General features: G+C 39.6%; 2 protein-coding genes across 2 annotated transcripts in view; both read right to left on the bottom strand.

Moving 5' to 3' along the window:
• The window catches only part of LOC110534496 (scrapie-responsive protein 1), a 30263-nt gene extending 24250 nt beyond the window's left edge, over positions 1 to 6013 (bottom strand). Inside the window, exon 1 of the mRNA XM_036933622.1 lies at positions 5807 to 6013. The gene's annotated coding sequence lies outside the window, so the exon portion shown is untranslated. The remainder of the gene's footprint in view (positions 1 to 5806) is intronic.
• A 4597-nt stretch (positions 6014 to 10610) lies between these two features.
• On the bottom strand, positions 10611 to 12803 carry LOC110534495 (heart- and neural crest derivatives-expressed protein 2). The gene is made up of 2 exons (XM_021619373.2): positions 11692 to 12803; positions 10611 to 11274 (listed from the first exon to the last, which is right to left on the bottom strand). Exons 1-2 carry the CDS (start codon positions 12226 to 12228, stop codon positions 11176 to 11178), a joined length of 636 nt encoding a protein of 211 aa, XP_021475048.1. The 5' UTR covers positions 12229 to 12803; the 3' UTR covers positions 10611 to 11175.
• Positions 12804 to 14061: the final 1258 nt, after the last annotated feature.

Raw genomic sequence — 14061 nt, 5'->3', positions numbered from 1 at the left:
ACTCACAGCTGTAGCTGCTGCCAAATATGATTCTAACATGTATTGACTCAGAGGTGTGAATACTTATGTAAATTAGATATATCTGCATTTAATTTTCAATAAATTTGCCAAAAAATATGTAAACATGTTGTCATGACATTGCCCTCTTTGGGTACAGCAAGCCCCATCCCCCTCTCCCTGTCTCCTACACCCAGACTGCCGTGGTCAGAGAGAGGTCGTAAATTCCTGGAGGAGATTATCTCCTCATGGCCACAGTATAGAGAGAGTGAATGTTCGTAGAGAACAAAGGAATTTCTTCCACCTCACAGAACTTGAGGTCCGAACTACATTTATGTTCTGGAGAAGGTATAAAAGATCGGTGAAGAATCCAGCTACGATCTGGTCCGTTTGGTACAATTTTGTGACACTCATGGGAGACAATATGGCCACATTACCATAATGCTGTTTATATAATAGCCTAAGATATGAGGCTTACATCTAATTGTTGTATAAGATGAATGAGTGAGGATGATACTGTTTGTGAAATTATGTAATGTGATTTTGGACTGTTTAATGAAGGAAACTCCAATTCCCTTTGGAGTTGAACTAAATCAGAGGACCGCCCATGAGCACAGTTATGGTTGGGCATCCTGGGACAGCCTTTTTCTGCTCTCCCAAATAAAAACCCCACTTTGAGAACTTCTATCAACAGACCAGCTTACCTCGATAACGAGAAGGCCAACCATCCCACGTGGTTAAACTCTTAGACTATCGATACCGACAGAATAAGAACAAGTCTTTGATATTAATTACTAGTCTGCAGCTAGGAATTCGGTATAATTGAACGTGAAGACCGACAACCGCCAAAATATCTATCCATAACGACATGAATGAATGTCACTGAACTATCCATTCTAACCACGACAGAGAGGGCGGACAAACTCTCCAACAGAAACAAACTTTTCAACAGAGATCCCAACGACACACTGAGCGTAAATATATATACTGATTGCAATTGTTCCCGAATGAGTGAGCTTTCATGTGCAAAGGATTAGCATTTCAATTGTTATAATTATCAACTGTGTGTTGTCTTATCTCAGTCGACCCCCACTTCCCTTTTGTACACCAAGCAGCGATGCCGGTTTATTCCACTGGGGAAACTCCGTTATCATTTCCTTGTAACTGTCTACTGTTTGTTTATGCATTTCTGTGAATTACTTAGTTAGTAAATAAAGGATTTAAGACAATTGATGTATGGATGACTCATAGTGAAGACTGGGTTCGTGCAGATAACCAACAATTTATGACTTTGGAATGAGACTAACGTGAGGTAAAAAAAAAGAATTAATTAATCAAAAGACTATTGATCAGATATGAAAATATCTGAAAAGTTATATTAGGAAAATTATAACTTTGTAATCTGAATATTTTCCTTGTGCCCCGACTTCCTAGTTAATTACAGTTACATGATTAATCATTTTAACCGCGTAATAATAATTACAGAGAGTAATTTGATAAAGATGAATCTTCAGTTTAATGATGCCAAAGACACGACAATGTTTTAACTTTGTCATTATGGGGTATTGTGTGTAGATGGGTGAGACAAAACATAAATGTAATCCATTTTGAATTCAGGATGTAACACAACAAAATGTGGAATAAGTCAAGGGGTATGAATACTTTCTGATGGAAATGTATATGTGGATATCAGTGTTCAAGGTTCAGGGGCGGTGGATAGATGAATCAGTGGGAAAAAGGGCCATTATCTTCCTGTCTGATGTATGACAGGTCCCTATGTGCTTGTGATGGCTGATGGGAGTGCTCTGGGACTCTGGGAGAGTCAAAATAACACTGTGACGTCGTCATCAGCCCAATTAAAACAAGGAAGCATTCATTGGGCCGCATGCTCATTAATCAACCCGGGCCGTTGCCTGTTGACACATAGTGGATGTCGGATGTGTGCGTTTGTGTACCCTCACCTCGAAAGCAGTTGTTTGGTTTCTCACTGGATCTGGACTGACGTGCACAGAAAATAAAGGGTAGTCATAGATCCAACTTAGTGCCCATTCAATATGGCAGATTGCATATGGGTCCACCGGCTCTGCACCAGTTAGGGGGAATGCGGTGAACCCTTTCGGAAAGCTTAGCAACACATGTGGAGGGAGGGAGGGAGGTTGAGAGAGAGAGAGAGAGAGAGAGAGAGAGAGAGAGGGAGATGGCGTGAGAGGGGATAGAATGTGGATGGTTGTCATCGCTGTGTTTTAACGCAGGCTAGACACAGACTTCTCCAGAAACTCTCCATTACTACCCATGATGGATGACAGAGGAACATGGCCCCGGATGCACCGTCCTCTTTTCTCCTCACAGGGCCCTAACTGACTGACTGACGGGGGGCTGGAGGGACCCATCCAGGGGTTATACCATCACCATCACAACACCCCTCCACTCTGACCTGATGCTCATTAATGATCCAGGAGAGAGACAAAGAGAAAACGAGAAAGTGTGTGTGCACGTGCACCCACTTTCTCACGTGAATTCGTGGGAGGCACAGCCTATGGTCTCACGCTGTGTCCTATGAAAACAATGTAATATTGCTGAGGTTTTGGGAGACAATCTGGTGCGTAACAACACCAAAGTGTAGCCATTCAGGTCATATATGGCACAGAGCAATGGTGTTAGATTACAGAGATCTCATTTTCCATGTCTTTAAGAGGACACAGCATGGCCTCTGTTGATATAAGCTTAAAGATCTTTGTTAGGCATTGGACAAAATCAGATGATTGACATTACATTTTAATGTCTGGCATGGCTAAATGTCACGTGGGCCCCTAAAAAATAACCTACATTGATATGCAGAATTTTGGTCCTAAAAATAAATGTTATCAGTCAGGAAACTATTCTGCATTTTGAATTCAATGTTTAGACTTTATGCCCCTGATCATAACACTTAGAGAGAAAGATAGGGGACATCTTTCGTTTTTTGTTGAATTCCCTTTCCTAATCTTCAGAGGAAGGTGGCACAGGGTGTAAATATTGATTTATTACGTCACAGGCTGGAAACACGCTGTGACCTACTCAGCGTGATGCCGTCATCTCGACCTAGTTATCCCGGCCACTTCTCCGGACAGATAAGGAAATAACTGAACTCGCTCCAGGTCATAAACGCACTGACATGCCATGCATGGGAACTGGTCACAGAGGGACAGTGTATGATGTACGATAATATGCTCTATCACATTTTCAACTGGTCAAACCTATGAGGCCTTTGTCTGCATTTGATAGTGACGGCTGCAATGATAAGTTGTATTGATTGCCATCAATTGTCGAGGCTACTCAGAAAGAGTTCAGGTTTTTGTACGTGTTCATTTTTAACCCCCAGGCGCATTAGTTGTCAGCCAAATACGGACTTGAATTATTTGTTCTCTGTTGTTGGCGAAACCCTGCAGCGACATCTGCGTTGCTGCAGCTGCGTCGGAAGATATGACTGCTGAGAGTAATCGAACCATCTTTAAGAAGTCAATGAATGAACCTCGTCCGAATACGGATGACATCATATCCTCTTGGGGTAGCCTAATAATCTAGGTGTCTTTTGACCGCTGCTTCGCCATCACTCATACAGCAAGCAAGAGAAAATCCCCTTTAGTCCCTGGACCCAAAATGAAGAGCAATAGCCCTGAAAAGCATATGCAATATGATGAATTATCTCATGCATGTTGCATGTAATTTAACAGGATTTTGCAAATGCAATCATAGTCCTTTGGCTACAGATAGGTTTAGACTTATACATTTGGTCTGCTTAATTTAAAAACTGGGTCATACTCGTGGTACAAATGCTGCCTGCCTTATAATGTCACGTAAAAAAAATGCAAAAAAGCATGAAACGCCTCAACAATGTTTATATTTGAAATCTAGTTTCCGTTTTCCATTTTAGTCTTAATTTTAGAACGATATCTATAAAACATTCATCTTTGACATTATTGTTTTATTTTAATTCCTCGAAAGACTCGGGGATCAAGTGGCAATAATCTTAAACAGTTAGTAGGCTATAGTCCTGCGAACGAGTCCATGTCACTCTTATCAATGATGTGCCTAAAGCACCGTCATTACAACGTTATGCTATTAATTGGTTTGTGTTTGAAAATATGTTTAACATTGTGAATGGTGTATATCATTCTAATGTAGGCTGGATGTATCTGTTTCTTGAAGTACATTGATGTGAAATGCATGGACATTGATTTGTAGGGTTGTTATGGATGGTCAAATATAGTGTTCAATAACTTGGGCCTATGAGCATTTCGGTCTATGAGCATTTTAGGTATTCAATTGTTGATGTGTGTTGTCACATCGAAATGACAATAGTTTTTAGGTGATTTGAAAGTACTTCCAAAGTAGCCTTCAACGCCACATTTTGAACAATAATGCATGCATGCTGCATTCAATGGCGCGAGAAAGCAAATAAGCCACTGATTTGCAGAGTAGTCTACAAAGCCTGGAATATAGTGATTTGTTAAATCATTTTGTCCTATATTAACGGATTAACCTGAACGAATAATATTTAACCGTTAGCCTATAGTTAGGGTAATTTTTGCAAATTAATTAGGTTGCGGGTAGGGTTATGAATTGTTTGAAGGTGTATTTTGTTAAATCCACAAGGCCAGAGTAACGATGTTGACGCGAGGCGTACACGGTAGTATAGTCTGCAGTGTGTGTGTGTAAACGCAGCCATTTTCCGGTCAATGTTTTTGCGCGCAGCATTCCCAACTGGATTTATGGTCTGTATTAACGGTTTTAAATGTTTATCACCGACAAAAACAGAACAGTCGCCTCCTGCTCGCCGGGATGAATGGAGTGTTAGCCGAGTCCCCTACAATGACACGCATGCCCCCAGCCACTTGGGAGGTCTGCCTCTCCTCCTCTCTTCTCACTTGATCTCATAGTGCCGCGCGCCACAGGCGAATAGAGGATGCAGTATGAGTCAGGGTGTTCAGAACAATATTTTAGGATAGTCATTTGCCTAATTCACATTCTGCATAAAGCAATGGGTGTAGCTTATCGTATATATAAAGAGAACCCATGTGAAAACACATTTTTAATATTTCTACCCTACGTTGCACATCATTTAGATCACCCCTCTTCAATTATATTTTCCATTTCATTGTCTATAGACTTTTTCAACTGTCAAAACAATAACACGTTCTATGTGCACTTCCGCTCCGCCTCAAGAATACGTTTAAAAAGGTCTATAATTGAATGCCAACGTTGTTCATTTTGTGTAAGTCGAAAAATCTGCACCATCAACAAATAGTCTATAGCTAGCACACACACATGGGCCTGTGTTACCGCATGAATTTCAGTAACCATACATATTCTGATTTGTCTTTTGAATTTGTATTATAATCATCACGCATATAATGATAATGACAATGCATTGTTATTATTCTGATTATTATTCTGATTATTCGGGTTATTATTATGATGGTGATTATTATTAGGCTATTATTATTACAGTGTTATAACGTGTCAAAGTGGTACTCCAGTGTAGCCAACTTAGCATTATAATAACAAGGTATCAGAGCGGCCTACCACGAGCAAATAAGCGCACAACGCTCCACATGGTAGCATATGCAATAACTATGGAGTTACATCGACGTAGTCAACTTTGACTGACTTCCATCAACACCGTTACTGAAAACTGTGCATCACTTGTAGGCAAGACAGGAAATAGCCCCGATAACAAAAATAAAAGGTAAATATCACAATTATTTCAAGTGTCCCTTGAAATGTATTCAAAACAAATGATGAAATCCGCGTAGTTTAGACTACTTACCATGGATTAGATAAGGTTTGTTATATCCACGACCTCTAATAGGAAGAAATACCATCAGGGTTCCAACAGCCCGTGTCGATTCCCCATCCACTGATAATGGCCTCGGCTATACAGAGACCCCGAGCGGTTCCTTTCATGCCGAGCACTCAGGGCTTTTCGACAAGACAACCTAGCCTCTGTCCTGGAAGCCGGCGCACCGACCTGTGCCTGGAGAAGGTTTTTGAGGACGGTTTGGATGGAGAGGGAGTTTTTTTTGTGAGAAACTCAATCTCACATACAGTAGCAGACCCCATCTGGGAACTGTCACAACTGACAGCAACACAGGGCACAGGCCTGATTTTCCGCACAACATAGCGCGTAAAAGTAGGCATATAAGAGGTTTTGCATTTCAGGTCGATTTTTGTCAGATCCGTTATCTGTTTTTGGGGATATATTTTACGTATTATTCCCAATGGTTGGAGATGGCACACAGATAAGCGTCGCGGAATATTCTGGTCACACAAGTCCAGAGAAGCTCCTGGACTCGAGCTGATTTCACGATCTCTAAAAAGGTAGCATCATCTTTATGCGCGGCAAACGTGAAGCAAAAACAACCATCCTGCAATGTTGTTTCACACTGAAGGATGCAAATGTTTTTTGTTTGTTCATTAGATGGGCCATGATTTTACTCATCCTTCTTGAATTATCATGGTGAATAAAGCAATTCTCTTGACCTAACATATATCCTTCATCTTGCCTAAATTTGATATATTTATATAACAGCGATGCATTGTTGAAAGTTAATTTGTAGTGCCAGTTGATGCTTTTGAAAACACTCGTGTGCCACTCAATCTTATGGAACTAAACTTGAGACAATAACATGATTTCATCTAACTCCCCACTGGGCAAAAACTGTTTGAATCCACGTTATTTGTAATTTCAACCAAAAAAATAAATTTGATGAAGTTGAATCTCGTGGAAAAAACCTGATTGGAAATGAAAAAAAGTAATCAACATCAGGGATTTTCGTATTTTTTTCACCCAACTTTTAACCTAAATGACCAGGTGACATGTTTTGTTGATTTCACGTTGAATTCACGTTAATTAACAACTCAAACAGATGTAAATCAAAGCTAGACGTTGAACTGATGTCTGTGCCCAGTGGGTTGTATTGTCGGAAAATGCTCTTATGTGTTGTGCTGGCATAGTATTCAACTTATTTGTTCAGTATATCCTGTTGGTCTTAATGTGTTTTTTGAATGATCAATAAAGATGTGGCGATATGTTTTTTTAGTTGGGCCAAATTCTAGCTGTATGCGTAATAACTCTCATTATTTTGTAAAATAAAAATGTACGCATGACTATGTCACTCGGTCTGTGCCCTGTAGATCATTCGTTGATTGTGCCCTATCCTCTTAGTAATCACATATTTGTCCCAGCTATATTTAAATATATCCCCACTGCAGCGCAATATCTTATTTTTAATCAAAAGTTGCATTGTTGGAATATATATTTTTTTTTTTACAATGATGCAACGTTTCATAGGCTTTTGTTTTAGTGCTGGGCCATGACAAATCATAGGCCTAGCTCAGTAGACAGTGGGCTCGTTTTTCTGTCCAGGCGCTGCTGATTGCCTGCCTGATCTTACAAGGCCTGGAAAGGTATTTTACCTATCAGCTAACCACATTATATGTTATTGCAATCTGTCAGTCGATGATGTGGCACGCAACCACTGATTTATGCATACAACGTCTGAACAGAGGAAAGCGATCTAGAACTTCATCATAGAAAGATTTTGACTCAAGTGGGTTACATGTGGTAGGCCGTCATTGTAAATAAGAATTTGTTTTTAACTGACTTGCCCAGTTAAATAAAGGTTAAATAAAATAAATAAAATACAAATATATAGTATGTTTGCCATCTGTTTTGAGGGCACCTTTTGCACTTGTATAGTTCTGCAAAAGTTTTTTTCTTCAGCATTGAAATAGTCTAGGCCTGTCTCTCCTTAAAATACAAACACATGCATAGCCTTACATACTGACATACTTCTTTGTCAATTAATTGACGCCACAGTTTTCCTATATGGGCTTGATAGAAAAAAAATGCATTAAGAATGATCCTCTTTCCAGATTGCGAGTGGAACGCACCGCGTCATTACGTTCAGTGTTTCAGCAGGATAGCTTCGAACCATCTGATCCGACGTCAACATGTCTACCCGCCCTCGTTGAGACTGCAAGGAGAAAAAACAACTGGGTAGGAGGGTTTTATGAAGTAATCGTTCGCAGATGTTTGTAATACCAGGGAAAAATCTTATTCCACACTTAGAGAAGTCTATCATGTTGTAAGTCCAGTCCACTGCCGGTATTAGAGGGAATTAAACAAGAGAACAAAGAACAGTATTGACCCATACACACTCATTTTGATCGTATGCAGTGTGCAATTAAGCAAATGAAAAGCTTTGCTATTGTAGGCCTAGGCATACCAGTCATCCTGCAAACTATATTATTTTGCGATAGCACAGAGGATTAATCAAAACGTAGCACATTTGATTGGCACATTGGACCAGGTTATTGCTTCCTACTGCATTTCCACTGATTTGAGGATGGTGAGCTCAACCGGCTGAAAACAAAGTATGTCGCCTATATGTGTTGGCCTATGAGTTGTATCCTTCTATAAATAATACAGCAGCAGGTCAGTTTCATCTCTTTATCACGACTGCCAGTTGATACTATTTCGGACGCCATCTTGACACAGACAGACAAATTATTCATAATTGTCATACTTCGGACTCGTGAAACAAGCCAATTACGTGTTACAATTATCTAATGCAATCGGATGGACTGTAAATCTTCGGCGTGTCCAATCCTCTTCTGATTTACGTTGCTGTAGATGTCACTTGAATTGCATAGCTTCTCGTGAAGAATCCTTTGGTCTGTTGTAGCCTATCTGAGGTCTGTTTACTCACCAACCATGCATTCAAAGGACAAGTAACGATTATTCTTAGGGCAGTTTAAATCCAGTCTACTCTCTAATAAATATTTACCAAGCTGTGATACAGTGGGAAAAAGTGGGAAATAGACATGTGAAATACAACATGTTATGTTACAGGCTTTTATGTTGCAGGCCCAGTCTATAATTGCGCAGGTGACACATTGATAAGTGAAGTAGGCTGTAGACGCAATGTTTTTTTGGTTTCGTTGTAATGTTTGATTAGTGACGTGCATTTCAAAACAAAATGATCTAGCCTATTTATAGAACAATAGGCTATTATTTTCTATCAAAAGTAGGATATTAGTCATATCCAAAATGATTTTATGCAAAGGCTACAGGTTTCATCGTCTGCCCTCAACCCCCGACCCGAAAAAGGCACTTCAGCGCCGCATTTTGATAGGCACGCTATCAATCACACGAACATCCGATAGCTGGGCCCTCTTTCGAGCCTCGACAATCTACCTTCTTCGGACCAACCAGCTTTTAACGTCAAAATACACATTTTTCCCGGCTCCGCTCTGTCTCGGCCTCTTGTGTTTTGGGCGAGAAGAGTGGAATGCCATAATTAACCAATGGAATTTCAAGCCTATATATGCTATTTCTGCCACAATGTTTACATCTTTAGAAGGGTTGGTCATGGAGCCTAAAGAAAGGCTAGTTTTATGTTTACTTAGACCATCAAATTAGAGTAGCCTATAGCTATTATGCAGTTACTAGAAAAATATTTAAAATAGAGATTCACTTTATAGCATGGCAAATGGAGTCACTAGCAGCAATACATAATACACATTGTTATTGTTGAGTATATACCACTTGTGGTTAACTCAGTGGTCTCAATGTTGAGTAATTATTCCACTATACTAGCCTATTAGTAGGCCTACAATCCTTATAATCAAGATAGTGCAGCCTAGTAGTGTGCGCCTAGTCTATTTGTTTATTTAATCCTGGTGATATTGAATAACAACAACAACGATACTAGCCTATAGGTACCAAGATTACACTACTAGCAGGGCTGTTAATGAGGACTTAGCATGTAATAGCAATCATCTAAATGATAGGGCTAATAATAACAGTCTGTAAAAACAGCCTACTAATAATACTATACGTCAAAGTAGCCGTCATGATAATAATAAGATGCCTATAATCAAGGAGGAAAATGACAACAATGAGCTGTGTTGCATGTTGTTGAAGCATGGATACATTTCCTGGTGATTCTGTTGAATAGGTCATAGCCCCCATGAACATACGTTTGACGTAAACAATATAATTTACCCTTATGGCAGCTTATTGCTGACCGAAAAGAACACAACGTAATTATTCGTCTGGCGCACTGCACATAAATCTTCTGTGCACCAAAATAGATATTTAGTTTCATTGTAAGCTGTTTCTTAGACTATATTTATCTCCTACGCGATCACCTATGTCAGAACCCGCATGTTCTAATAGGCTACAAACACGACACAGACAGTTTCTCCTGCGCGTGGGAATGTTTCTGTTTCTACTTGAGGAGCTGTTGTGGATGTATCGCGTGAGTGCTGTTTGACAGGACTCGGGAAGGGAGAGCCCAGGCAAGCCTATAGGCCTTAGTTTGAAATAAAAATTGAGGCCTAGGCTACCTCTAATCAAACAGAACATGCATGATTTCATTTTTACTATAGCTATATAATACTTGTATTTCTATTCGAGGGGAAAAGCTACGGTTTTTTGAAGAATATGTCATACCTTGCAAGCGATATTTTACATTGAATGAGTTTGGTATAGAATAAACCCTTAAAGTCTGCCTCGTATTTTCACTTTAATTATGCAACAAGGTGGTTGACTTTGTTTTTAAAAAAAACAGTGGTTTATTGAATTAATTACATTGTTTACATCTGAAATATGATTTAAATTCCACGTCTCTGGACGGAAGTGCAATTGAGTGGACTAAACAGTTGTTTAAAACACTATCACATACTGAATAAGACCACAAAAATGACAACATAACACTTCATTGCTTTTTTTTTCAAATAAAACATTTGCTTGAACTGCATCCACGACATCAGCCAAACACCATTGGTATTTATATCCAAAGAGAGATAGATGGAGATAGAAAGAGAGACAGGGATAGATTGAGAACGACTTCACATACACCATAGTGTCCAATATTTCTGTTTGATTTACTCTTGGGACAACAACAAACATCCAACCAACAACATCAGACAATGACAAAGTCCCTTACCAAAGGGTGTTGTATCTTCTCCTCTTAAAAATTGAATGTTTTTTTTCTCTTCAAATATCCACTCTCCGTAGCGGCAATTGCACATAAATATTCCATTAAATAACGTGAGAGTACAAATACAAGTCTAGAAGAAGACTTTTTCATCATTTCAAGTCTTTTTTTGAGAGGAGAAGAAGGATATTCACTGTTTGAGTTCCAAAGCCCAGACATGCTGCGGCCAACCAGTCCTTCCTTTGGTTTTCTTGTCATTGCTGCTCGCTGTGTTTTTCAAAACGTCATTCTGTTGGAAACAAGGAAAAATTGGATGTATGTTATTGTTGTCGAGAAATACTACTTTCTTGCCACTTATCACCACTTCTCTCCGGCATTCAAGGCTGTTATTCGGCCTACTGTGGTGTGGGAGCATGAAGTTGTTATTACTAAATTATTAGGAAAATTATAATATATTTACAGACTTTTATAACGCCAGTTTAGAACAGGTATAATTTAGCAACCTTGTCTCCATAAAACCAGTATTACTGTCGCTTATGTCAAAATATTATAGGCCTTAAGAAGGTTGTAGCCTATTGAGTTTCACAGCATAGGCTACTACAAACCTAGATAATAAGCAAATGTATGATCTATAATGTCAAGCTTTGCAGGAGGCTACTCTATGTTTGCATAAGTATGCATAACTGAAATTACGAATTTGTCTTACCACTTCTTTCTTTCTCCTCTCCTCCTTTGCTTCTGTCTTTTTGAAGTCAGCTTTGAAGGCCTCTGCGTCGCCGTTCTGCTCGTCCTTGTCCAGAATGTCCATGAGGTAGGCGATATAACTGGTAGCCAACCTGAGGGTCTTTATTTTGGACAGTTTAGTATCCGCAGGAACATTCGGAATGCAATCCCTGAGCTCGGAGAAGGCGCTGTTGATGCTCTGAGTCCTGCGCCTCTCCTTTCGGTTTGCCGTAGGTCTCCGTTTCACCGGCCGAGGTCCCATCCCGATCCCAGCGACGCCAGCCCCGGGGATACCACCTCCGTAGTGTGCGTGGTCTAACGCCGGGCCCCCGGTGGAGTATTCGGGGCTGTACGAGGGTGCCATACTGTAGTCTGGGGGAGACATCTCCGGGTGGCTTATCAGCCAACCGTGGAAGTAGGGGTTCTCTTCGTGGCAGCGGCTTGCAGCTGCTGCTGCAGCGAAGGAGTAGCCGTCATGATGCATCACCGGATGGTGAGGGAATCCACCAACTAAACTCATGGCGACACAGCAGTAGACCAAAAACTGCGACTAACGAACCACGAAACGAATACGCGTTCGCGCACTCCGATTAATGTCAGGTTCTCCAAAATATTTTTTAGGAAAATAGGCTATTCTCATAAAAAGTAACTTGGTTCAGTTGGTCATTTGAAAAGCACTGCTATTTATATTTGTCCAATATAGACACCTAAACGAAACTTCAGCAATGCATGAGTTTTCAGACGTTCTTTTTTTCTGTTTTGCTGGTCTATGGTGTGGAATATAGAAGAATGTTGTCAGCTACTTACACGTTTTTCTCAATTTGTCCATTCCCAACGTGAGAAAGTTCCTTCTTTTCCATTACGGAGACAGACAGTGCATGTTTCGCCTGATGAACTGCGTCCTCAAGCACTTCGGGTCGAGCTTTTCCCCTTCAAACTCTTTATGGATTCCAGACCAAATTCATTAAATAGGGCGTCAGATAACAAAAAAGCTCTAAATCCCAGCTGCTATAGTGTGCACTGCACGCAATACACAGCCTTTCAGTTGAGCACACAACCAGAATTCATCCGTTTGATCTACATGTCACAGCTTCATCTTTCGAACGACTTGGGTTAATATATGTCGTCAAAACCACTCTGAGCCAATCGCGTCTTAGAGGAGGAGGGACATAACCTACATTGCTGGGTGTTTTCGCTCCTAAATTTCAATGGCCCCTCTTAAGCATTGGCAGCCTCCACATATTTTATTAATGACTATAAGATTGTGAAAAATCCATACACCGCCTAATTAGACTATTGAAATTATAAAATCATCAACAAAATGAGAGGTATGGACGTTTTTTTGCCTTCAAATGTCAACGTTAGGGGCTGTTGTTGTAGGCTAATTTTAAGAATGATAGGCCTATGATTAGTGGTATGCTATTACTATTTGTGGTTTGCACGTTTGATTGTACTCAACAACAACAAAATACGTAGGCATAAAAGTCAAACGCATGATTGATTAGTTTATTCATGAAACTCGTCGTGTCTTGATGTAAAAGTTAGCTTTCAAGGAAATAGGCCTACATGATTTTGTGGGATATGTCACTAGGGTCGATTATTTCGGTCATCAATGCAGCAAGGCATTTATTGTACGCGCATGGAAAGGCGCTAAATCCTTAAACAGGAATATTATTCACAGTAGCCTATGATTTTCACATCTGACACTTTTTCGTATTCATATTAAAAGTGTATATTTGATCTGTCTCAGGTAGGCCAAGTCCCTTATCAATAAACCAAGCGCATTGGTCACAGTCCATATTACTCGTGCAAAACAATTATTAACTCCATTGCATGATCCTACATTGTGTCACATAAACAACAAAATGATGCGAATAGCAAACAACAGAATCATTTAATATGTTATCTGTGTAGAAATAAATACTGCACTTTTTCGACATATTGATTTTAACTGACATGCATTATTGCTCGATTTGCGATCTTCGATAGCAAACTATGCGTAAAGTCATTTTGAGAGTTAAATGAGAGGCAAAACGTAATGGAATCACGTTGGCCCATTCTCACAATGTATCATATATATAAATATATATATATATATAATTTCAAATACAACATATGATATGCCCAGCTTTGACATTTATTTCGTTTTTGTTGTATAATATATTTCGCCCAACTGACTGGCTTTAGAATGTTGGTTGCGTTTTCTATATTAGCACATAAACACTATATATATATATGTGAAATTAAATTGTAATTCTTCATTATATTGCAAATAAATAATGCCTATTTCATTACAGCATTATTTTGGTGCAAATGTGAATATAATAGAGAGATTAACCTTAGGCCTACTCTT

Source organism: Oncorhynchus mykiss, chromosome 10, assembly GCF_013265735.2.
Source record: "Oncorhynchus mykiss isolate Arlee chromosome 10, USDA_OmykA_1.1, whole genome shotgun sequence".
Lineage (NCBI taxonomy): Eukaryota > Metazoa > Chordata > Actinopteri > Salmoniformes > Salmonidae > Oncorhynchus > Oncorhynchus mykiss.
Note: the sequence above shows the minus strand (reverse complement) of the source record. Positions and strands in the feature narration are given on the sequence as shown.

What these genes read in the sequence shown, in the direction of transcription:
- LOC110534495 (XM_021619373.2), bottom strand. Translation starts at nt 12,228, where the DNA reads ATGAGTTTAGTTGGTGGATTCCCTCACCATCCGGTGATGCATCATGAC. An exon ending in AGAGGAGAAAGAAAGAAGTG is followed by an intron (nt 11,275 to 11,691) that starts GTAAGACAAATT and finishes TGTTTCCAACAG; the next exon opens with AATGACGTTTTGAAAAACAC.